The sequence below is a fragment of the Pseudorasbora parva genome, chromosome 25, assembly GCF_024679245.1.
Source record: "Pseudorasbora parva isolate DD20220531a chromosome 25, ASM2467924v1, whole genome shotgun sequence".
Taxonomy (NCBI): Eukaryota; Metazoa; Chordata; class Actinopteri; order Cypriniformes; family Gobionidae; genus Pseudorasbora; species Pseudorasbora parva.
In genome coordinates, this window is record NC_090196.1 from 22396349 (window position 1) to 22423562 (window position 27214).

At 37.4% G+C, this 27214-nt stretch overlaps 1 protein-coding gene across 1 annotated transcript; it reads right to left on the reverse strand.

Annotated features, from left to right (window-relative positions):
• Positions 1–1480: 1480 nt before the first annotated feature.
• On the reverse strand, positions 1481–23102 carry mpped2 (metallophosphoesterase domain containing 2b). The gene is made up of 7 exons (XM_067436002.1): positions 22823–23102; positions 20797–21009; positions 19506–19687; positions 18571–18796; positions 3030–3145; positions 2773–2886; positions 1481–2630 (listed from the first exon to the last, which is right to left on the reverse strand). Exons 2-7 carry the CDS (start codon positions 20922–20924, stop codon positions 2512–2514), a joined length of 885 nt encoding a protein of 294 aa, XP_067292103.1. The 5' UTR covers positions 20925–21009; positions 22823–23102; the 3' UTR covers positions 1481–2511.
• Positions 23103–27214: the final 4112 nt, after the last annotated feature.

Below are 27214 nucleotides of genomic sequence, written 5' to 3' on the forward strand. Positions count from 1 at the left end.
GTGTGTGTGTGTGTGTGTGTGTGTGTGTGTGTGTGTGTGTGTGTGTGTGTGTGTGTGTGTGTGTGTGTGTGTGTGTGTGTGTGTGTGTGTGTGTACTTGTTTATATTACATTGCGGGGTTTATATTACATTATTCCCCACAATGTAATATAAACCTGAGATCATCTACATTGTGGGCAGTGGCCTACTTTTCACCTAGTGTTTTTTGAATACTGTAAATTTCGGCCATGCTACTCCGTTTTCGTACTGCTTTTTTCGCATACTATATTAGTGAAGTATTCAATTTCAGACGCAAAACAAACAAATCAGTATTCGAGATAAACTCCCTAGACCATCTAACTGCGCGTGGCGTAAATTACGTTAATGACGCAATTTCACGTGCTTCAGTAATTTATGTGCGTAAAACAATTTTAACAATGAATAAATAATTCACATGCGTTAATGCTGACAGCCCACATATATCATATCAAAATGTGTCTCTTTCTGTCTACTTATGGAAAACGTCATGCCTAAAGGGAATGTTCTACAAATTGACTGTATTGGTTCCATAAAAGGGAGCAGGTCATGAGTGTATAATAGAAGGCCTCAAACAGGAAACAGCGCTCTGACAAAATTCCAGGACACTTTCAAGATATATGAATGGTTTTGCTTGGGGGAAGGGTATGTGAAAGCAAGCGTTGAGTCTGGAATCGTATATTAAGCATGACCTTGAGAGTCTGACCTCGGACGTTGAAAAAAGCAAACCGTTTCACGTCTTCTTTTAGCATTTCGTGGTGGTTGACACTAAAGAGTCGGCTGATTTAACATCTTTGCCACTGCTATCAGCGGGAGCACATGGGGTCAGAGCTGGCATCAGCCTGTGACATCCATCAGACGAGCACGCCAAGGCTGCGCTGACAAATGTCCATGATCAATAGCATCTGACAGGACAACACGAGGTTATGGCCATCCCTGTCAACGCTATCTATTCTTTTTCGGGTCTGACAGATGTGGGGTAATTAATGGACTTCATTAATCAATCAAAGCCACCGCTAAACTCCCAATTGAATGTGTGAACACATCGTTATTTACTGTTTGGGAAAGAAATAACAATCTTAAAGGGATAGTTTACCCAAAAATGAAAACCGTGTCCTCTTTTATACACTCTTCATGATTGTATTTCTTCCATGAAGCAAAAAGGAGGTATTTGTACAAGAAGTTGTACTTTTATTTATAGTGAGAGTAAACGGTGACCAAACTAAGCAATATTTTCAGTGTTTGTTACTGACACAAAGCTTTCACTTGGCTTCATGGGACCCATACATGTCTTTTTTTATTTGACAGCCCCTGGTCACAGTCCACTTTCACTATGGAAAAGCAGCTCATACGTTCTTCTTAACTTATTTTGTACACCACAGAAAAAAAGTCTTGGAATGGTATATTTTGCATAAATAAAATTTATTTTGATAGATTTTAAAAAGAAAAATGACACTCATCAGATAAAAATCTTGTTTTATTTGCATATAAACTTGGCTAAAAGTCACAATGGATTAAAAAAAGTCACAAAACATAAAGAAAGCATTTACAATATCAGAAATTACATAAAAATGTTTTTTTTTTTTTTGTGCTCACAAGATTGCAAATCCACAGTGAAATATACAACGCACATTATCACAACTAAAATGGAGATGAATGGCTTAGTGTTGTAATGTCACTTCCAGTTTCAAAAATGGAATACAATGGCATTGCAAATCTATACGATAAACTTTTACCAAATGTATCTTTGTATATCTCCTGAGGCAGTCACATTGCAAATTCTCATCCAAATTTAATGTGTTTAATGCACATTCAGACCATTGCATTTTAAGGATCTCAAAAATATGCACATTCAGTCTATTCTAAACTGTAATCATAGGACAAAGCACCACAGCGATAATGCAAAATGAAATTCACAACACCCCATTTAAAAACCCTTTCATCTTTTGGCACATACTGTGCCACTCTTAATATTGAGAGTACAAAATGCTCACCTGATGGTGTTTAATGACCTGGTAGATAAAGATGTCTTCTTGATTAGAAAAGAGCAAAGTCTGATTGCAGCAATAATTATCAGACCCAATGGACCATTTGACATGAGTGAAGTATGAACTTACCCATTTAATCCAAAATTGAATACACCACACAAGAAGTTCATGACTTTAAATAACTTTATAATAATTTTACAAAGCACAATTAATATTAAATCAGATATGGTCAAGTATTGCTGACGCTTTTATGGTACCTTTATAATGCACTTTTTAAGATCATGACCAATGAAAAAGAAAAAAACAGAAGGCAACTGATGCAAACAAATGACAAATATGAATTCACAAGTTCTTCTTCGTCTACAATAGTCATTCAAATGGTTTCGGCTTCAATCCGACGTTAAAAAATATTTCATTTCCATGCGTTTTTAAATACAAGCAGTACAAAAAGACCATTAATTTTAAGTAAGGAAGAATGTAGAAAAAAGGGGGTGGGGCTTTAATGAGTCTCAGGAATTTCCTGGGTTGGGGAGATCAAATATGACTGGTGGGTTGGTGGGCTGGAAGCTGACTGTACATGTGGAGGAGTTGATAAATGTTGTGTAGCCATCTGTCATTGTCCCATACCCTGAGAACGAGAAGAGAAAATATTTTAATTAATTTATTTTTATTTACATTTATTTATTTACCAATTCAATGTTTTTGTATAAATAATGACAAAAAAATAAACATGCACACACACGTATATTTGAAGCGACTTAAGCCCTCACCTTCATGGATTCCCCCATATGCGTGGAGTTTGGGTCTGACCCTTTTTTGTACAGTGTTGAGTAGCTCCACACAGCCGACTCTCTGAAGTTCCTTGGGGACCCAATCTCTGAACCCTGGACAAAGCCCAACATCACATCCTTAGTGGCGTATCGTCACATTTATGATGACTTTAAAATACAACAATCCATCTGCAGACACAAACGGATATATACTTGCTGTACATCTACAGTTACATTCACATTTCCTCAACGCTTACCTAGAGGAGGCCCATGTGTCATAAGAATATCTACGTCTTCAGGGATCTGGTTCCACTTATCGAGGAGAGACTGGCCACGAGGTAAGTTAAAGCCCCATCCATTAAACCACGGGGTCCTGTGGGAGCAGACAAGCACATTTTACACACTTCATAAATGTCAAAATCATCATACACATGCCTGCATGCTGTTCTCACACACATACGGCAGAAGTCGACAGTATTTGCAAAAGTGATATAAATGTATATATATATATATATATATATATATATATATATATATATATATATATATATATATATATATATATATATATATATATATATATAAGAATGCTGGTAATAACAACTCCCTCTCCCTTGTTCTTTCTCTATGTGTTTGTGATAAATGTACATTTAAATTTAGACTAAACATCACTCGTTGACAGACAACTGATAGACATCTAGATGACAAATTTTTGATCATCATGGTCTAACCCAAACAGTATCCAGATTACTTTTCCTTTTTTTAAACACACACACACACAGGCATGAAAAAAAGTCTAAAAATGCCTCAGAGTATTGCAGCATCAGATTTGAGGCCAAGGCACAACTCAAGCTATTCATTTCAGTCTCCATCAGGGCGTCCAGCGGTTCGGAGCGGAGCAGAGGTCATCTGCAGAGGAGGCAGATTGATCAAGCTGTCAGCACCAATGAGCAGAAGCATGTTAATAAGAGTTTTATTTCCCCTCTGGGATGGGCCTGCTGACAGCCTGCGGTAACCCGGGCCAGACCTTTATTTACCACTCTCAGACCCAGTCTGATAAGGGCCAAGTGTCTGGCCCCAGCTAGACGAGGCTGTGCAAGGCCAGGGCTAAATGTAGGCCTTGGTAGGGAGGGCAGGAACTGACCCCGTGCTGATAAGCAGAGCTGGGTGATGGATGGAGACAGAGCAGACAAATGAGAGTTGGAAGCACTGCGGAGAGCAACGTCTGCAACTGCTCAACTGCACTTTAGAAGCTGCGCTGCAGTGCAGGATTTCAACACAGCTTGAAACGAACGCAAAGGACTAACTAAATTGGAGGTGCCTATATAATGTTAATGTGCGCATGGTTGTGACTTGACAGCGAAATGTCAGCAAAATGTGTGCAAAAAAGCTTTTATGAAGCACTGCTCACACAGAATTCACTTTAAAACCAAGCAGCTTTCTGTTGGTCAGCGCAGGGAATTTGCATGGCCATCTTAAATGAGTGATATCTGTGTGGGAAACTCTTTCACCCGTGCACGAAAATCCCAATCATGCTGAATCCTATTGGAATGACTGGATTTCACCTGTGTAATTTTGCTGGGCAGCAGTAAATGTGGCCATTCCTTAAAGAGGTCATGAACGGAGAAATCAAATTTTCCTTCTGCGTTGGACATATAAGAGGTCATCATACTACAAGAATATAGAATATCCTTTAAGTTTCAGAACTGAAAACTTCCTTGTTAGTTAAAGGAGGGGTGAAATGCTGTTTTTACACTGTTAAAGACTTGGAATCCCATACTAAACATGGACAAAGTTTCAAAAGTTAAGGTGGACGTTTGATGGGAGTATTTCTTTGTCAAAAATACTACTTCCGGTTAGTCATAAGTTTCGGCAAGTTTTTTGCTATCATGCGTCCACTTTGACATTAATGGGGGCGGAATTTCCTTGTATGGGCCTTACGGACAATTCTACTGGAAGAGCGTGAGAGAGAGAGAGGGAGAGAGAGAGAGGGAGAGCGAAAGCAACAGCCTACGCCCATCATAGCGCTGGCTTGTAGGATGCGCTGAACAGGTGATGTGCACAACTAACAATGTCACCAAAAAAAGTGCGTTTTTGGTTGCCAGACCAAGACAGTCCTGCACAGATTCCCCAAAAACCCCGCGTTAAGGCAACAGTGGATGTAATTTGCTTTTCCGGATCAGCAACTGAGTTGCGCGAATGTTTATATCTGTTCGCTGCATTTCGGTGCCGACTGTTTCATAAACAAGGCCCAGCTCGACGCTGGATTTTCCGATCGCCTAATGCTGAAGGATGGAGCAGGTAAACGATAAAGGTCCCAACGTTAGAACCGCAGGCGGTGAGTTAGACTGATTCAAATGTCTGTGTTTTTGCCTATGCTCATCAAGTAGCCCAAACATGATCACGTATAGTTAATTGATCAATGGAGCATGCGATGTGTAGTGCGTGTACATTTGTTTAGCTGGCCACTATATGTGTAACTTTATGTTTGTGTATTGTAAAAGCACTCCAAACAACAATACACAAAGAGTGGGGAAATATGTTGAACTAAATAAGCACGCTTCTTCATTCAAATGCGCTACTATTTCGTGTCTTTCTATGTAAACACTAACTTAGCCTGCCGTGCAAAATCAGTCCGCTTAATAACGTTACAATTGTCTACACAAACCACGCGTAAACACACAAACACACGTGCACAACTGCACTTCCCACATGTACACCTTCAAAGACAAAAATACGACGATATAATTCAAGTATAAATATGTAAATAACACAAGCCGCTAAGCATATTATATAGTTAGTGTATAACTTGTACCACATACAGACGTCCTGCTCTAGTCGTTTTTTGCTGCTGCTCCTGTTCAACTGCAGCCTCTGGGTCTGATTCCGGATCATAGATGTATGGCTGTATCTGATTAAAAGCCATATTTTTATTTTGAATAAAGTTTTTTCCCGCTGTTAGGGATGACACAGCTTTACGACGCACTCAACCCAATAACAGCGATGCGCACTCGTCATTCTTTAGCTCCGCTCACACGACACGCCCCCACTCGCTCGGCTTTTTTCGGAAAGACTCGGAACAGCGCATCTTTCTTATATAATTATTTAAAAAAATAAAGACTTTTCGGAGATATGCAGGATGCAATGCTACTCTATAGGTACTCAAGATTGACATGACACTGACTGAAACTGAGTGTTTCACCCCCCCTTTAAGGTGGACGTTTGATGGGAGTATTTCTTTGTCAAAAATACTACTTCCGGTTAGTCATAAGTTTCGGCAAGTTTTTTTCGATCATGGGTCCACTTGACGTTAATAGGTCGGAATTTCCTTGTATGGGCCGTACGGACAATTCTACCGGAAGCGCGTGAGAGAGAGAGGGAGAGTGCGAAAGCAACAGGCTACGCCCATCAAAGCGCTGGCTCGTAGGCTGCGCTGCACAGGTGATGTGACTTCAAGAAATGAACAATGTCACAGAAAAAGTGCGTTTTTGGTTGCCAGACCAAGACAGCCCTGTACAGATTGCCAAAAAAACCCACGTTAAGGCAACAGTGGATGGAATTTGCTTTTCCGGATCAGCAACTGAGTTGCGCAAAGGTTTATGTCTGTTCACTGCATTTCGGTGCCGACTGTTTCATAAACAAGGCCCAGCTCGACGCTGGATTTTCCGATCGCCTAATGCTGAAGGATGGAGCAGTCCCAACGATAAAGGTCCCAACGTTAGAACCGCAGGCGGTGAGTAAGACTGATTCAAATGTCTGTGTTTTTGCCTATGCCCATCAAGTAGCCCAAACATGATCACGTATAGTTAATTGATCAATGGAGCATGCGATGTGTAGTGCGTGTACATTTGTTTAGCTGGCCACTATATGTGTAACTTTATGTTTGTGTATTGTAAAAGCACTCCACACAACAATACACAAAGAGTGGGGAAAAATGATATACTAAATAAGCGCGCTTCTTCATTCAAATGCGCTACTATTCCATGTCTTTCTATGTAAACACTAGCCTGCCGTGCAAAACCAGTCCGCTTACTACAATTGTCTACACAAACCACGCGTAAACACATACACACGTGCACAACTGCACTTCCCACATGTACACCTTCAAAGAAAAAAAAATTGACGATATAATTCAAGTATAAATATGTAAATAACACAAGCCGCTAAGCATATTATATAGTTAGTGTATAACTTGTACCACATAGAGACGTCCTGCTCTAGTCATTTTTGCTGCTGCTCCTGTTCAACTTCTCAGGGCTTTTTTTTTTTTATTAACTAAAGGGGGGGTGAAACACTCAGTTTCAGTCAGTGTCATGTCAATCTTGAGTACATATAGAGTAGCATTGCATCCTGCATATCTCCGAAAAGTCTTTATTTTTTTAATAATTATATAAGAAATATATATCTGGGTCTGATTCCGGATCATAGATGTATGGCTGTATCTGATTAAAAGCCATTTTTTTTATTTTGAATAAAGTTTTTTCCCGCTGTTAGGGATGACACAGCTTTACGACGCACTCAACACAATAACAGCGGCGCGCACTCGTCATCCGCTCACACGATACGCCCCCACCCGCTCTGCTTTTTTCGGAAAGACTCGGAACAGCGCATCTTTCTTATATAATTATTAAAAAAATAAAGACTTTTCGGAGATATGCAGGATGCAATGCTACTCTATATGTACTCAAGATTGACATGACACTGACTGAAAGTGAGTGTTTCACCCCCCTTTTAGTTAATAAAAAAAAAAGCCCTGAGAATGGCTTGTTGTGGAATGTGCCATCTACAGATAGGTGAACGGCAGCCTCTGCAGAAGATCAACGCCTACTTCGTCATTGCAACTTTGGCCCCACCCACTGGAGTGTTAGTAAGATGACGAAGAGAAAAGAGCAATACAGGATCACTGGTCTAAATAACATTACCTTTCATAGGATCTTAATGCTAGGAAGTGAGCGATCGCAAAGGGTCTCGCGCCAAAGTAAAGTGACAGCTGACTTAATGTAAAAGCCAATTTAAAGTTAATGTTTCTGTCTTTGAAATACTATAGTACTCAAAAGACAGTGAAAAAGGACACTGTGTGTGAGAAAGTATAAATGTGTGTTGTGATGCTGTATTATTCTGCTTGCAATAGGCTATTTCTCTTTGAGACAGTGATTCATGCACATCAGTGCGGCATTGCACGCCAAGTTCGTAGAGTGCTTTATTCACAGTCCATTCAAATTCTGATTTTGGCCGTCTCTGAAATTATCAGAACCACAGATATTACCTGAGAAGTTCACAATTTATAGTAATAATAGTTACACAATTTAACTTCTTTAACCTAATGCTGTTAAATTGAATATACGAAGGGAAACTTTTTCTTAAATATCCATATAACACAAACAACAAATTGTTTGGAATCGTCACTATAAAAACATTAGAACCCCGTTAATTATAACGTGCTAAACGTTTGAGAGAGTTCCACATGTAATACTTAGCTATTTCATATGCAAAGGTGTTAGCCAATCACAGCAGTTTACACAGAAGTCCCACACCCTTTATAAAGGAGTAAGAAAAATGTGTTTTATTTCTAAATTATTTTTTATGTAAAAATCATACTAACATTTTAAGTGCTACCCCCACCCCCTCTCTCCAAAAAAAATGCAGTTCATGACCCATTTAACAGTAGATACATTTAATACTTACTACTATTACTAGGGATGTGCAAGAGTACTCTGAAGTGACACCAAGTCAGACAGGGACTGATTACTAATTATTTTATAATTTTATAAATATACAAGGCTCTTTTTAATACACTACGTATTTAAAAATGTCACACAGAGTGCTGAAATCCCATCAAGCCTGTCTTGATGAAAATAGTGTGTACATTATGATTATTAAGGTAATATGCAGGCAGTGCAGAAAGAGGTTGTTTTTGGCAGGAACATAATGTATGAACTTCTTAGAATTTATCTTAAGAAATTTCTTTATTTTACTAAATCCGGCTATCTAATTGATGAACCCGATGAATATAAAACAGAAACATTAGGAAGGATGAGATTACAAATATTAAGTAGCTAAGTTGTAGCAGCTAATAGCACTAATGAGTCTTAAAGAGCTTGATACTGCCCGTATTCACAGGCATACATTTATGTATGAGCACACATGCCCAGCTGTCGAGAGGTCATTTTACAACGAGCACTTGACAATGTCGGAGACTCTCAGAGGCAGGAGGTTAAGACTAGAGGGGGAAAGGATTTTCACTGCATGTTCCCTGAGACCTGGATGTTTTTTCATTCACGGAATTATGTTGAAATAGACGAGGAACTAGGGCCCAGTCCTTTGTACCACCTCAACATAACAATAGAGGGCGAGCCCTGAAGCAGAGTATTGAAAACCAATTACAGAGAGAACGAAAAAGGTTTTAGAGGGAAAAATAGAAACATAGAGTCTGTCGCTTTAAAATAACTGCCAATTAAACTTAGAGACCCAGTTAAACCTTGCAAGGGAGCAGGGCAGTGTTGCCAACTCTTGTGAGACAAAAAAGCAACGCGGATTCAAAAACAAGTCCAATATTATTATTATCATCAATATAATTTATGATCAATCATTTTTTATAAATAAACAAGCATGCAATATATTAAACTGAAAACTCTCGGAGTTTAAAAAGCAAAAAAAGATGTGACTTTACAAAAATCTTCAAATGGCAAAAGGCCACACAATAATCCTCTGATCTCTGTGAACAGAAGTTTGGAGATGGAAAAAGAGAAAAAGTGACGAAATGGCCAATTATGGTAACCCATAGTCGGAGCACTACAATATAGCCACATATTTATAATAAAATAAATTCAAAACTATACCTACTGTTATAATTAGCATACTTGTATACTTTTTACAATAGCCTCCCTGTATTAATATACATTAGAAAAATATTTTTGAAATTAGGTGCCTCTCCTCCCTGTTTCCTTTCCATCTTAGTACATCTCTGCTGGTTGCATTGTTTGTAAAAATGTATACGTCTATTTACGTCTACTAACTATCATTTCGTGCATTTATAACGTCACATGCCTGCACGTTGAATGTGATTTTTCTTCAATAAGTGGGAGAAGGAGGCGGGATGTATGAGGACGAATTACTAAAGCATGTTGCATTGAATGGCTTAGCTGTCAGAAGACAAAAGCAGATTAGACAAAATAGCTGTGAGAAGACAGTATCAGTCAATGTATTGGACAAAACAGCGACCATAAATGTAAAGAAACGAAGATGCGTATCATATTTTATGACAAGCAACCACATTTTTTAAAATTAGCCCAAATAACCGACTCAACCTGCGACTTGAGATTTTTTAACGCGACTTGCCAAAAAAAGAAGCCCAAAGTCGCGTTATACACGGACTTGGCAACTATGGAACAGGGTCTGTCAAATAGCAAAAATGTTTTCCAAATATATTTCTTCACCAGACACAGGTTCCAGCATCTACTCAAGATTTACAAAACAATATTTAGCTTATATAAATATATATATAGGTGTGTGTGTGTGTGTGTGTGTGTGTGTGTGTGTGTGTGTGTGTGTACGCGTGTGTGTATTTTAGGGCTGTCAAACAATCAAAAACTTGGCGATTAATTAATCTTGCAAAAGATCATTTAAAGATATTGTGTTAAATGAGAAAAGCATCAAATAGACATTATAAAAAGTAGCTTTAAAAATGTTTTTATTTAATATAGAATTTATTACACAAACTTGGCCATGAGGATGAGTAAATGATGACAGAATTTTCATTTTTGTGTTTACTATCCTTTTAATGTTTTTTTTTATTATGGAATGTTTGAAAATTATGGATTTTTAAAATTAAATAATACTCTAAATAAGAAACTAACACTGCCAGTAGGTGGCGGTAAATGTCTAAATGATTCAGATAAGAGTAATTTACAGGTGCGTTTAATGTTCATAATTTTAACATATTCTTTTTTTCCGTTACTAATTAATTTAAATAAATGTCAATCATAGAACAATTTCACATGTGTGTTATTTTGCTATTATTTATATACCACTATATTATTTATTAGCTTTTATTTTTATAGTTTCATTTTTCATTATACTTTAACTTGTCATTTTTATTAGTTGTATCTTTTTGTCTATTTCTGATTTTATTATTTATTATTTACTAAAGTTTTCTGATTTGTATTTCTGATATCTATTTACCTTTCATTTATTTTTAGTTTAGTTTTAGTAATGCAAATGCAAGTAATACAAAGTATTTAAACCAGCTTATTTTATTCTGTTTTGTTTAAAAGCTACATTTCTTAATTCACTGATATTATATTGTATTTCGATTAACAAAAGCTATTTTAAATTTCAATTTAATTGTACAATAACCACATCGATTGCATCAGACCTGGTTACTGGTCTAGGCCTAGTCTTGGATTCGCACACAGTGATAAACATTATTCTTTTGTGTTTAAGACAAATATTCAAATACAAGCTGTCACTTTACTGCCATCCTCTTTAACCAAACTTAAGAGGACAGTCATATGGATTCGACACTACACGTCCATCATCACCAGCTGAGCTCATAGACTCTGCAGTCTCCACTGTTTGTCTATCCATTAACGCTTCTTCATAGATTGGAGAGAATGGAGTTGATAGTGGATGAAATAGAGCCTGAACACAGGAAATGGCTGCTGAGGTCTCAATTTAAGTGTGTGTATGTAGACTTGTCCATGGATGATTGATGGGAAGGCAAATAAAGGCGAGTGGTTGCTTTCGAACCAGGCCGGTACCCTTGGGTACAATCTCTCAAACCCTGTTAGTTTTCCTGCAAACATACTCAGGCTCGTCTGCTTTAACTCGCACATAAACGTCAATGTCCAAGTCCGGGTTTCATCCACACATCAAGCCAGTCATCAACGAGAGGTCATTATATCCCCACATAAAATAAATGTATTACTACTACAGGGCTCTCTGGAATACTTGATTGCTAGTTTCATGCCTCTCGTATCAATTTTGCGGTCTCCTTTTTCTCAATCGATATTTCATGTCCATTCATTATTTAAGTAGCTGTGTAATAAGTGAGATAATGTGCAGTCTGCTGGTAATTATCACAAAATAAATCACCTCAGCTAAACAATAATGCAATAAATTTAAAGATCATAAAATAAATTACTTTTTGTTTTTTATTTAAATTAGAATTAACTATAATATAAAAGTCCAATAATCTTAAAAATAAATAACAAGAAAAGTGTAAAGTACATTAAGAAAACAAATCTTTCAAAAACAGAAACAGAAAGCTTTCAATGTCAGAAACCGTGTTCAGTACTGAGAAACAAGTGTATATTTATTTGTGTGTGTGTGTGTGTGTTTGTTTTGACTGTGTCAGCACTTTGTTTTGATGAACTCTTGGTGACCTGGACACACTCACACTCACAGTGGCACACAGGAGCAGCCAGCCGGCTGTGCCTCAGTAACACACAAACACACACACTCGCAAGTGCTTGCTTTGGAATCAGTGTGGCCACACTAATGCACAGGCCTGCCAGTCCTTCAAACACCTCGCGTGCAAAAAGGATTACTGAAATATTTATCTGCCCCTGACAGCAGGATGACCAAATGAGCGGGGATCAGAGAAAGATGTGTGATTGTAAAAGTGATGTTGGAGACGTTATCAACGGTCAGGAGAGAAAAAGAAGTGATGAATACAGGACGAAAAGAGAAACGAGAGAGTAGAGAGGAAATGAGACGCTGGGATTTCCTGTCTAGCGTTTTTTTGTGCAACACACATACCAAAGATAGACTGCCAACAAATATATTAGAGACGTGTCCTATGCTCACCAAGGATCCATTTATTTGATAAAAAAAAAATACAGTAAAAACTAATATTGACAACTATTGTTACAATTAAAACAACAGTTTTCTACTTCAATATATACTAAAATGTAATTTATTCATGTGATGCATTATTCAATTTTGAGTTTCAATGTCATATGAACCTTGAGAAATCAAATATGCTGATATGATGCTCAAGAAACATTTCTTATTATTATCAATTCTGTGTTATCAGTTCTACTGATTATAATACTTTAAATATTAATGAACCCAAAACGTATGAATAGAAGTGTAGCTAAGAAAAAAGTTTGAACCCCTGAATCCAAACAATCAAAACAAGGAAAATAGGCCTAGCCGCTCAATAAAAACAAGACTCGATAAAAAAAAAAAAAAGAAAGAATAAAAACTACTTTATTCTGTTTCTACTTTGAAGAAGAAAATAGAACAAAAGCTGTTCATCGCCAAACAAAATACTTGCCATTACATTTGTCGTGTTGCACTAAAGCTTGTTAGGCTGCAACTTAAAACCAAAACCCTAAAAAAACAAAACTTGCCAACAAAATTTTTAAATAAACTTAGACCACAAAGGTAGACGACGTGTCTAAGACTAAACAAAATATGTCGTGCCTTCAAAACAAATAGCACAATCCCCTCTGGAGATTAAAAAAAAAGGGGGGGGGGGGGGGGAGTGCCCCACTCCACACTTGAAGCCTGTGAAGAGAGAGAAACTTCATCATATTTCCATACAGCCTGCTTACTAACAGCATCTGACCCCTTTTCTAGTTGGTCCATCGCTCGCTCTCTCTTTGTCTATGCCCTCCAAACCGCCACCAGGCATCAGCAGGCCTAACAGAGGAGATGTCAGCTGTTAATTATCACTGACAAATGACGCCACCTTCGGGCCAGGGGTCAGCTTACAATCAGTGACGTGAGCAGGTAGCTTGTCAGCAGGAGCCAGAGAAAATTGTTGCTGCTATAGGAGGCTTCTGTTGATAGCTGAGAGGACCGGATGGACGAGGTAATTACATTTGCGAACAGCAGGCAAGTTTTGCTTTTTCTCTATGAAGGTCAATAACGAATGAAAACGAAAAAAAAGGGTAACAATCATATGCTTATAACTCAATGGGAAGAGTGTAGTAGCAACACTAAGGCCATGAGACTGATTCACAGGAAACTTGTGCAAGCCATTGTATTGTGTAAATCAGAAGAGCGATGACAAGCATCAGACTGTTATATATTCTTTTTAACACCTTAATTCAGTCAGCTCAATTCAGATGAGTCAATTAATATTCATTAGCAGGCCTTCAAGAGTCTAACACTACCAAGGTGCAGCACATGTTAACACATTAAGCTCTCAAGATGTTTTTAACAAGCCTGTCAAATTTTACATCTTTACTAAAGCCAGTGTATTACATGATTTAACACTGTTTATATTTCTCATCCTTGGCAGTGGAAATGGAATCTTTTATAAAAGGTGGACAATTTAGATGAGGAAAGTTACACGATTACAGTTACACGAATAGTTGAACGACCTAGTATGGTGACACAAAATATAATGTGGCGCTTTTCGAAAATCCTTCCTCAACCGATTGAAAGAAATGAGAGGGTGAGGGGGAGATGTGAGGAAGGATTTTTCAGGCGGGACTTTTTACTGCACCGAGCCGAAGTACTCTCAGAAGTGCTATTCCGCCATACATTATAGTTCTCCTTTTTAATCTGCTTAGAAAAGCGCCACGTTTTATTTTATGTCATCATACTTGATCATTCAACTATTCGTGTAACTGTATTTAAATAGGGAAAATGTGGAGGTGTTTGGTCGCTTCTGAATTGATCTTTGTTTGGTACCATAGTGTACGAACTGGGCTTTGTGGGCTAAGCTAAATGCTATCAGATCGTCACAGCGCGTCAGAAAGATTAAGTGTAGCACTCAGACGAGAGAGGTATGTATCAACTCGTTTTAGTTAAGGGAATAACATAGTTTATTATGAAAAAGCGGTGAAGTATCCCTTTAATATATTTTAAAATGTAATTTATTCCTGTGATGGCAAAGCTGTCAGCGTCATTACTTTTCAGTCTATAGGGTCGCATGATCCTTCAGAAATCATTTGAATATGTTGATTTGCTGCTCAAAAACTATTTCTTATCATTGTCAATGCTGAAAACAGTCATGCTGCTTAATATTTTTCTAAAAACAGTAATACTTTTTTAGGATATTTGATGAATAAAGTTCAAAAGAATAGCATTTATTTGAAATAGAATATTTAGTAAAATTAGAAATGTCTTTACTGTCACTTTTGATCAATGTAATAAATCCTTGCTATAAAAAAGCATTAATTCTGTCATTAAATCTTACTGACTCTAAACGTTTGAATTGTAATATGAAGGTGAAAAAATTGCAATTTGCATTTTTTTTATTTTAATACAATAAAATTACATCTCTATACCAGTTGTCAGGAGGAGTGAGGACACATTTGCTTGAACTTTGTTTTGTGATTTGCATTCGCACAGCAAAACAAATTCCAGCAAAAATAAATTCCAGCACTCTAGCATTATAACACAAGGAACAAAAAGAAAACTCTACACTAATGCTTCCTCTGCCTTACATGTATCACGTTTCATGAGCCATCTCATGAGGTGAGGACACTTCCCAACCGTGCACACTTCATATCTAGTATCCATAGTTCTGTACTAATGCAGATTAACAGCTTGGCTGTGTGTGCCCTAAAAACCCACATCCCGATTCATTCATTCATAAGCACATCATAATCAAAACACGTTAGCACAGAAGATGAAGTTATGATATGGTTTCTATGGCAGCAAGAGAGACAACACCCCCCACACTATCTATCGTAGCAAACACTCACCCAAAATGAACTTGGGTCACATGACTTACGCCTGCCTTTCCTAAGAGGATTAGGGAGCCTTTGATTTTCTAGCACAACAAGCTTACACGTTAATCAAACCAATCACAGCTGCAAGCTGGAATATATGCGACACGTATCAGAGTGGATATCAGGCGTAACGCAAGTAGGATTACCAAACGCGCCGTTATCAGGATACCGGTTGCTAAGCTATGCGAGATAGTCCCGCTTCTATTGGATGATCTGGTTAGGCAGGCATGCAAAGGTATATCGGATAATTGTCTGGTATGACAGAGAGTAATCAAGTCAAGGTCAATGTAGTGACAGGAGCTCTGCCATGAAAGGGAATACCGATAAATAAACATAAAACAGGCTCGTCTTCTACCTTGAGCCAGACGGGAGTCAAGCTTGACCGAGCACTTTGTAGGGAAGAAGAATGAAGCCGTGTAAATGACCTCCTTGATAGCTGAGGCCTGAGGTCAGCCAGGTCAGAGCGGCCCACTGCGGGCATGCACTTTGAGGGGCGCACCGGGGTCGGCCTTACGTTTTGATCCTGGATCTCAACAAAGCACCAGGATGTGTTGGAACAAAAAGCACTTCCTGCAAGAGAGGCTGGGAAAACTACTACCAAAGAGCACCCCCACCAAGACCACCCATCACAGATGTCTGGTTTTCCCACTTCTTACCAAAATTAGCATTCTAATTCCACCCGACAGAAGACATTTTAGATATTTATATAGATATTTTAGATCGATATACTAAAGACAGTTTTATGTTTGGTGTTTATGCTTTACAAGAGATTTAAATCACAATGTGGTGGTATAAATAGTGAGTTTATTCACTAATCATGTATGTATTTTGTCTAACATTTAACATTTGTCTAACATCTAACATTTTGTCATAACAAAACCATAAGTCATAAATTGCACGGGTATATTTGTGGCAACAGTCAATAATACATTGTATAGGTCAAAATTATTTATTTTATGTGAAAAACCATTAGAATATTAAGTAAAGATCATGTTCCTTGAAGATATTTGAACATTTCCTACTGTAAATATATATATATTTTAAAAATATTTGTACTAGTAATATGCATTACTAAGGAATTCATTAGGACAACTTTAAAGCCAATTTTCTCAATATTTAGATATTTTTGCACCCTCAAGATTCCAGATGTTCAAATAGTTGTATCCCGGCCAAATATGGACCTATCCTAACAAACCATAAATCACTGGAAAGCTTATTTATTCAGTATAATTGACGTACAAGTCACAATTTCCAAAAATTTACCCATTTGATTTTTGGTCCGATTAAGAATAATCTGGATTCATTAATGAAAATATAATTTTATTTTTTATTCCTACTATTATTATTATAAACAAAATAACTAAGTGACTCTACAAGTGTTATACTATATTTTAAATAATAAAATATGAATATATTTATATTATAAATCATATATACAGTGTTAAAATATATTTATATAATAAAACGCAGCCTGCATTGATTAAGCAATGAGATTTAGAATATTTATTTAGAATAATTTGGATTCATTAACATTTAAATTAGGGGAAAAAATTTTATGCAAACATATATTTTGTATGAAATTATTGTCATTGAAATTAGTGGGCCCAACAAGTCTTTCACAAAGACGGAACTAGATATCAAAGACATATAGTGACCAGAAAATGGATGATAATAAAAGCCTCATTCAATTTGTACACATATTTTTAATTTAAATAAGAGGCAACTGTCAACCATTTCAACTGATGCTTCAGCATAGTCTCAAGTCCAGGTGATAAACTGTTTCTAGTAACCGTCGACTATTGTGTCTCACTATCACAAAGCTCTCTGTGCCAAACACTGCTAGGCATCTATTCACACCTGAAATCTAACACAGCTCTGTTGGTCTCCCGTAGAAGAGGGGGCAGCCCAGTGGGTGAGGGGTTAACTGAGATAATGGTCTGCTTATCAGACGCTGAGGTCTTTGCATGAAAGATGCCAATGTGTGATGACGGCTGCATGTGGGTTAAGAGTAACAGAGGAAGAAAGATAGATGGAATGAAAGAGAGAGAGTGAACGTGCGTGTATGTGTGTAACACTATCTGTAGCGAGTGAGAACATGTCTCGTGTCCAGCGGAGCAGAGAGTACAACGGTGTCTAGCATAACCCTGGTCTACAGAGGTCTCTCTGTAGTCAATCAGCTGATCTTCAGGTACAAGACAGCCATGAGAAATCATACAATAAACATTATTTGATTCTAATGAATCAAACACAGACTTAATGTAGGTCAATCAGCCATCTGTTACTTAACTAACGGACTTGACATATGTTCCATATGGTTTGTACATACAGAGCACTGATTGTGATTTATGGAGATTTATCAAAAAACTTAAAGCAGCTACATTCTACATAAGCCTAAAAAAAGCAAGCAAACATGAAAACGTTAACAAACAACGTCGTCTTGGAAATATGGTTAACTAAAAATGATTTTCTAAATATTTTAGAAGTGGTTCTTAACATTTTCAGACCAAGTACCATATCTGATCAAATCAGATTATCCAAGTACCATTATTATTTCATATTATTATTTAATACATACTATTTAATTTTTATTTATATATATATATATATATATATATATATATATTTTTTTTTTTTTTTTTTTAAATCCCAGTACTATTTAGGGGACAGTTCAAGATCTACAGTCAACATGAAATGACTAAACCCATTTAATTTCATAATATGTTTTGATGAATAAAAACAAAACATGTAGATTATGTTATCCATCCGGAATTTATTGTTGGTGTGTGTGACCCAGATCATGGAACTTAAGTGGCCTTGGTAACATTATGTATTACATTTTGATGAACAAGTAAAAAGACAAAAAAAGTATTTTTTCATTTATGTGTACAAATTGAGTGTTAAGTAAAAACTGTTCATTGTGATTTCATGTTGACATAGAAACTTGCTTAACTATTGTACACAGTGATGGCTAATTTAGAAGTCACTTTACATAAACTAAACCCGGTTATGCTTTTGCTGTAGATATCAGATTCAAATATTTGATAAATATTCTGCTTGACAGATGCAGCAAACAAAAAGTAACAAACAATGATTTAGAAATCCTTACCAAGGAGCCCCGTATATCCGGAATCCTTTAATGGTGACCTCAGAGTCCTGTAAGTACACACAGTTTGTAAGGAGGGACTGAACGTCGTCAAAATCCTCAGGCCTCAGCTTGGACACTGAGGGGAAACGGTAGTAATCCTGCTTTACGAGTTCCGCCATAAAGTCTTTATCGAAGGTAAGTTCGTGATTTCCAGCGATGACAACTTTGTACTCATAGGGAAGACTGCCTGTAAGAGGAGACAGATAATGAGAATGACAGACTTTGGCAGCAGACGGACAACAATATTTTGCTGCATTGTGGCCATATGACTTCAAACGCTGAGAAGTGACATGTTAGGCATTGACCAACCAGAAGCAAATTTACAGCTCACTGTGGCTGACATAGGTAGGCAAAAGCATGACTTTGATTTCATCAAATAAACAATCGTTTTGACCTCTGTAACCCTAAAGAACCTTGATTTCATCAAAGCGAATTGCTGCCGAGGCCAACGAGACCAGACCGAAGGGCACCTATTAAAGCCAACAGATGGGCATTTTTCAATTTCCAATTTGACCTCCTTCACCTCCCGTAACAGCAAATGCCTTCCTACTCGTTAGAAATGCTGTGCACATTGCAGCTTCTTAAATTCAGGCAAAATTATGTAACAATAACTACAGTTTCGGCATCGACAAAATATTCAACATTGATATGCATCAATCTTAAAATAGGGCACTGCGAAGATTTTCAATTGCTAAATGGAAAAAGTATTTGCAGTTAAAACAAACCCTAAACAGCACAGCTTTTCAGTTAACCATTTTTGTTTTCAGTTCTTCCATTTTTGAAAGAAGTGAATTAAACAGTATCATTAATATTGACATTTTGTTTGGGAGTTTGTGTTGTGACAGTAGGGGAAGTTCTTGTCGGCAAAGGCGACAGGACTGGTTTTGCTCACTTACCTAACCAGTCATTAAACTTCTTCACTTCAGACGGCAGGCCGAGCTCAGTAAAGTCGCCCGTGTGAAGCAACACATCACCAAAAGGCATCTGGATTCCATCTGTCCTCGAGTGTGTGTCTGAGACGCAGACGAAGCGTGTATGACCCACAGGCTTCGGCGCATCGTAGGGAAGTGGCTCTACCCTGTGGAAATTAAGAGTGTGTTTGTTTCTGTTTGTTTGTTATATGTACAGATGACTTGTATTAGCGAATTAAGAAAAGATTAAAGATACTAAAGAAAATCTTTATAAAAAGTGACACTTTGAATGTCCACACAATGAAAGTCAGTGGGGTCCAAAACAACTTCAGCTGAATGGGGAATCTCAAAAAGGTTTGCAATTAAATGTAAGTGAATCGAAAGTGTAAGTGAACTTCCCCTTTTTAAGCTTCTTATATGTGAACCATGTCATTTTTCCCAGCATGATTGCCATATATTGCGCTGATAAATTGCTCTGTACTGCACATCTGTACAAAGTACATTGCATTGGGTTACATAATAGAATTTAACAACAAGTAGACGTTTCTTCCACACTTAAGCTAAAAGCAATTCAATGGCACTTGCATCCTGGTCGATCCCTTTTGCTTGTGCTGATGTGCCTTAATTGCATTGTACCATTAAAGCAGCAAAGGCTCAGCTAATCAGGCTGCTCCATTGTTTAGTATCTGCACCGGGTCTCATTATGCCATCATCAGCATCAGTCAATAATCAGGTTTCTTTAGAGGTGAGCTCTGACCCTGGGGTCAAAGAGCTATTGTTAAAGAGCTAATCAACTCAACTAACCTTTGACCTTCCTCTGGTTAATAACAGTCTTACACTGTTTTAGACTTAACATCTTTATTACAATTACAAGAAATTTAGGCACAACTGCTTTGATGCTAAAAAAGTAGCTGTATTGGTTTGATATATACATAACCTAAAATGTTTGTATATGGTTGTAAAAGACCAAAAAATGACGAATTAACAAATAGCCAATTTGATCTGACCTAGATGTACACAGTGTCATTATCTCATAAACCTTGTTATGGATCCCCCCAAAAAATCTCATTAAAATGCCTAATCTGTGACAAATATTGTTAAAAAGGTCACTTCAATTCATTACAACAGAAGTGAAGCCGCAGGAGCCTCTGATCACCTGGCAGGGTGAGATGAGACAAAAGCGGCCAGATGTCCTCTCTGTCAGCATTCTGTTCTCTCGTCAATCAATCAATTAAATCAATTTTCAGTTACAGGAACACTGTACATAGACACTCACATGTGGACGTGAGGGGGCTGGAAGCGGCTCTGGTTGATGTTGTAGTGGGTGAAGGCCTGGGTCGGGTTGGAGCTGTACTCATCCACGGAGATGGTGACCTTCCCCTGGGAGGATATTCTGCGAGCCATGGCACCTCTGGTTGGGGCATGAGCAGGTCACAGTGGTACAGTGCAGATCCGGTTAGCAAGCATCCTTTAGTCCCAAGGCTTGGATCTGAGTCACCACATACCAGATGCAAAAGGTTAATGATGCAAATCCAAATACAATTAAACAAGAAGGTACTGAGGCAGTATCAACAATATTTAGTATTCTGACCTCAAGGCAAGTTTAATCTATGACGCTTTGGTAGAAATGATCTTATTTATGCGGCTACGGATCTATTCTGTTATATTGAAAAATATTATACAAATTAAACGTAAAAGTGAGAGTTCAGTGATATATTTGTAGTCCCTAAGTGGACAAAAATGGCTGGGGGAAAAATCTGCACAAGAAATTTGCATTTGTGAAAGAAAGCAAACCCTTTGCATTGAACCAAGAAACTTTGGTGCTTGACATATTATTAGCTGGAAGAAAAAAAGCTAAGTTTCATGAGGGACAGTTTTGCAAGGGAACACAAGAACATTGACATATTTTTTTCCATCACCATATTCCTTTAGAAGCGTACATTTTCACAATAGAAGTATTATTAGTTTACGTAAATCTAATTTTTTAAACTATATTAAGTTTGCCTAATTAAGGTCTTCTTTTCATATTAACAAGATTTTTTTTTACTTCAGTATTCATTTTATGGTGAGCATATAACCTTGGCCATCTATCAAAGGTTTTATGCTCACCATAAAAATTAGTAGTGTAGTAAAAACCTAGAAGTTCAGGAGTCCCAAAAATTACTTGGAAGAATAAAGAACCGGTTAAAAATGAAGACCTGAATAACAGACAACTTAAAATAGAGCATTATGCTAAATATGATAGTCAAAAGAAGAAGCAACATGAATTGTTACATAAGAAATATATATATTAAAATTTGTTGCACTTAGCGTTGGGTCCTGCATCCAGTCAGGGGGGTACTTTTTATGATAATGACCATTTAACTGTATATTATTCCTTACATAACTTATTCTTCATAATTTCCCCCCTGGTTGAGAACCTCAGGTCTGCTTCCTGTTGTTCTTGCGACATGGGTTTACAACTGTCAAATGCACCTTTCCCACAATGCTTTACTGCCAACAAAGACAAAAGCTCAATTCATTGTTTAAAAAATATTCTATGAATGTCTATTTATCGTCCTTAATCCATGTTAATACGTTTTACAGGTAATTAAAAACACACAAGATAGTTTTAAGGGGGGGGGGGAATCTCCCTCATTGTTACCTGCATCCATTTATTTTGTTCAGCTGCACCGCCTCACGCACACCACAGTCTCTGGCGGGCTAACCTTTTGCCATAAACTTGAACTTTGCTCACCCTCCCTGGACGACTTCAGACCGGTCACATTAATAACACTTATGACCAACAGCTCGAGGTGAGCTGCAGCTTCTGACTCCATAATTATCTGTCAACAAAAGCCAAGCTTCTGAAGTGGCGTCAGACTGCACGAGGAAAGTCTATATTTCATTGTACTGGTAATGCAAAATCTGTTCTTCTTACTACAAGGCAGCAGAAACAAAAACGTTCATTCATACAGCATAAATAACCCGTAAATAACGTATAATTTGTGCACAAAGCAAGGCACGAGTAATCCTAATCACATAATAATCAATAAATATTCCGCTCTCCACATAATTCCTTTATTCAGATGCAGAGCTTTGAAGGTGAAAGAAACTTGATGGCGCGAAAATGTTACAATGTATCGCTCCGAGCTTGTTATAATGTGTCCGCTGCGCTGGTGTAACAAATATTACAATGTATCCGAGACAATTCTAAACGATTTCTCTCGAACATGACAACCAGCCACCTCTAACCCATTTACCGCTTTGTGCCTCGCTATTTTTTCCCCTAGCGCTCTTCTTCAAAAGCGACTTGTGTGTACCTTCTCTTTTGGCCCAAAAGCGCTCGGGGGTTGTCCGCTGATGTGTCAAAGACGGCGGTCATCGGATATCTCGGAAGCCGTGAGGGGTTGAGGTCGCGGCAGCCAGGGCAGAACCTTCGACCCCCGGGGTCTCTCTCCACTAGCACTCTCACTGAAATGCGACAGACGAAGAAGGAGGGAGACAGAAGAGAGAGAACAGCCTCGACGTGGGAAGAGGGGGAGCCCGAGAGAGGAGTGCAATGAGCGTGAGCTGCCACTGGGGTCAGAGAGCACAGCAGTGAAGTCGAGGGGTAAAAACACGGACAGCCATTGGGTAGCACCTTTCACCGGAAGCGCACGCGATAGGTCAGACAGCCAATGAATTTGACAGCGCTATTTTGCTTTATATGCATATGTATATGTGTGTGTGTGTATATATATATTAAAAAAGTGAAAAATCTTCATATTTTTTATTTTTATAAGCAAGTTATGGTCTAGCTAGCACAAAGGTTTTCAAATATATTAACATTAAAAGTTCAAATATATTTGTAGAACATTTTTTACAATTAAGATGGTTCTAAAACAAATAATATTCACTTACAATTTCCAGTAAATTAAACAGTAACATAAAAAACAATGTGTTAAACAAATGTATTAATTTAACACATTAATGATAGGCTGTAGTTCACCCCCCAAAAATTAAAAGATAGTTGAGGGCACCCATAGTATTTTTTCCTACTATGAAATCAATGGGTTTCGTCAACTGTCTGGTTACCAACATTCTTCAAAATATCTACTTTTGTGTTCAACAATGTTCATTTTGGCTGAAATATCGCTTTACATTTTAACAGCCTCAAAGAATTAGTTAACCCAAAAATTAAAATTCTGTAATTAATTACTTACCCTCATGTCATTCGACACCTGTAAGACCTTCGTTCCTCTTCGGAACACAAATTAAGGTATTTTTGTTGAAATCCGATGGCTCAGAAAGGCCCAGAAAGGCCTCCATTGGCCACAATGTCATTTCCTCTTTCAAGACCCATAAAAGACATCGATACAAAGCCCATCTCACTACAGTGGTTCTACAATAATTTTATAAACCAAAGAGAATAACAAAATAACTACTTATGTAGTAATGGCCAATTTCAAAACACCGCTTCGTAAGCTGCGAACCGTTATGAATCAGGATATCGAATTAGCGGTTCAAATTGCCAAAGTCACGTGATTTCAGCAGTTTGCTTTTTGACACGTGATCCAAATCATGAATTGATATGCTGATTCATTAAAGGAACTGTATGTAAGAAATGTTTTTAAATTAATCATAAAATGGCCCTGATATGTCACTAGACATTAAGAAATCATGTTAATTTAAAATACTTATATCACTGACAACAGTAGTCCGGCCAGGATTTTGTCATTTAAAAGTTGTTGTTGCAGCCCTCAACTGATTTTGATGTTGACATGTTATGTTTTGGCCTGAAGCTCCACCCTCCAACTATCGACCAATCACAAAGTCAGTTGGGCATCTGGGTTGCCAGATCTGCTCTAGTTACCACAGCTGCAGCTACAAACGTTCCTGGTGGATCCTGCAGCCTATCTGGCAACTTCGAGTAAGGGGAGGAGGGGGGATACAGGAGCGGATACACCTGCAGTACCAGTTTTGGCCACAATCTTCCATACACTTCCTTTAAGCTCCGATGCTTCAGGAAGCTTTCTTTTGAAATTCGTCCTTCACTATCTAAGTCGTTATTTCGTTTTTTTGCGCACAAAAACTATTCTTGTTGCTTCATAAAATTATTGTAGAACCACTGTAGTGAGATGGCTTTTGTAATGACGTCTTTAACCTTTTATGGGTCTTGAAAGAGGAAATGACATTGTGGCCAATGGAGGCCTTTCTGAGCCATCGGCTTTCAACTAAAATATCTTCATTTGTGCTCCGGAGCTATTAAGGATCTGGAACGGCATGAGGGTGAGTTTTCATTTTTGGGTGAATTAACCCTTTAAAGTCACCATAATATCAATATCGACATTTTCAATTAATATTCATATTTTTCAATGTAACATTGCTGTTTTTTGAAGCTATAAATATGACAAAATTATCTGAATTTGAATTGTATAAATCTGAATTATTGACAAGTGTAATCTCTAACAAAATTTAATATTATGTTGCATATTACATAGTTCTGAATTTAAATTTTTAAATGTTGAATATAGAACATTTGAAATTGAACACATCTGGAAAAAAAATTATGTCGAAATAGACATGTATTTTCAAACAGCAGATATTTTTTTCTGAATGAATAGACTGGAAATATTCAGTTTTTGAAAATACAGAGTCAAGATTTCAGATGAAGAAGAAATTCAGATCATCAAATTCACTATTCTAAAATTCAAACCACAGAAATTCAGATCTTACAGAAAGTAGGCCAGAGGTCATCATCAGGGAAGAGTAAAGGATGTCAGAAAAGTCGAACGGACGGAGCACCATCTGATCATCTCATTTCCTATTTGTAATGGAATAAAGAGAAAAGGCCCTTTTATACTTTTTTGTTTAGATTAATGCACAGAAAATTTGATTTCGGCTATAGATTTCTAATTTTTTCGTGTGGTTTACCGCACAATTAAATAAAACAGGCCAGGTGCTGATTAATATTTCATATATCGGATACACATTTTTTTCTGTAAAACGCGTTAAGTTGCACAGAAAAATTGCCTGATCAAGGGCCTGCCCTGTACAGTTTAAGAAGCGTTATCCTACTACTGCAATAAGACTATTATTTTGTTGAACAGACATGGGCTGAATCCGAGATCGCCCCCTATACCCTCAAATAGGTCAACCATTGTCCGAAACCATGGACATGTACGATTCAACCACTCACCGCAATAGCTATACAGCCGGTGTACACTCAACGGCTGTCCGACTTCACACACTTGTTTTCATTCACGCGTTCAAATGAACTGTGTTAGTGGACTAAAGTAAGGAATAGTGAATGAGGGTTTAGGGGGCAATTTTGGAGTCAGCCCTGGAGAACAACAGATGACGTCAAATGAGGAGATTTTCTTCACTAATTAGCGCTTTGTAAACCACGCATGAAAAAGGATCTCATTGTCCGTGCGTTAATCTAAACTAAACAAAAAAGTATAAAAGGGCCGTTTGATCTTCTCTTTATTCCATTACAAACAGGAAATGAAATGATCAGATGGTGCTCCGTCCGTTCGACTTTTCTGACATCCTTTAGTCTTCCCTGATGATGACCTCTGGCCTACTTTCTTTAATTTCTGCGGTTTGAATTTTAGAATATTTAATTTGATGGTCTAAATTTAGTCTTTATCTGAAATCTTGACTTGAAAATGAAATATTTCCAATTCAGAACAAAATATATGCTGTTTGAAAATACATGTCTATACAATTTTGACATAAAAACATTTCAGATGTGTTCAATTTTAAATGTTCTATATTCAACATTTAAAAATAAAAAATCAGAACTATGTAAAATGCAACATAATATTCAATTGTGTTAGATTACACTTGTCAATAATTCAGATTTATACAATTCAAATTTAGATCATTTTGTCATATTTCTAGCTCCATAGTTTTGTTATAAATGATTTATCAATGCACATCATTATTATATTTTTAATTCCTGTGCCGCAGCATTTCTTGATCAGAATAACTTGCCCTCCCTCTTGCAACAACATCTGTTTTCTAATCATGCGTTTACTGGCATGAGGGCGGAGAAACCTGTCACTCACATGATATCACAGCAGTAGCAAACCACAACCTTCCAACCAATTCCTGACGGACAAAACCAAGTCCCTCCCTACATTTTTTCTTGTTCGAGAAGCCTTTTAACTCTGATATATGTCGCAATAGGAAAGAAAAGACTATCGAGACTTCTGTTTCATGCCGACTTTAAATAAAAAATATTTGCAGCTTGCTGGGCATCCTGAAAACACCTAGAACGGTCTAGCACAGTTACCTTCCAATTTTCACTAAATTAATTGTTATCACTAATAAATCTGCATCAGTTTACAGAGTTCATAAAACAGGGCTGACATCTGGTTGATAAGGGCAGCGGCTGTGTCAACATTACAAAGCTTTAGGCAACTCATTTTTCATTACCAGCAGGGATACTGCAACAGACTCCTTACCGGTTAAAAAAAACAAAACAAAACAATAGAGAGCTGCAAGCTCATAGAATGCTGCATACAGAACCATATAAACCTGAGCATATCACATCAGCCTCGGGCATCCAGTCACATATCAAACAGATTTGGAAGTTTGCTTATTTATAAATCATTGCAGTTATGAAAATAAACATGTTACCACTTTGTCCATTTATATTAATTTTAATTACACTTTGATATGCTCTCATTATGATGATACAGATGAGATGCACTTTAAAATACTAT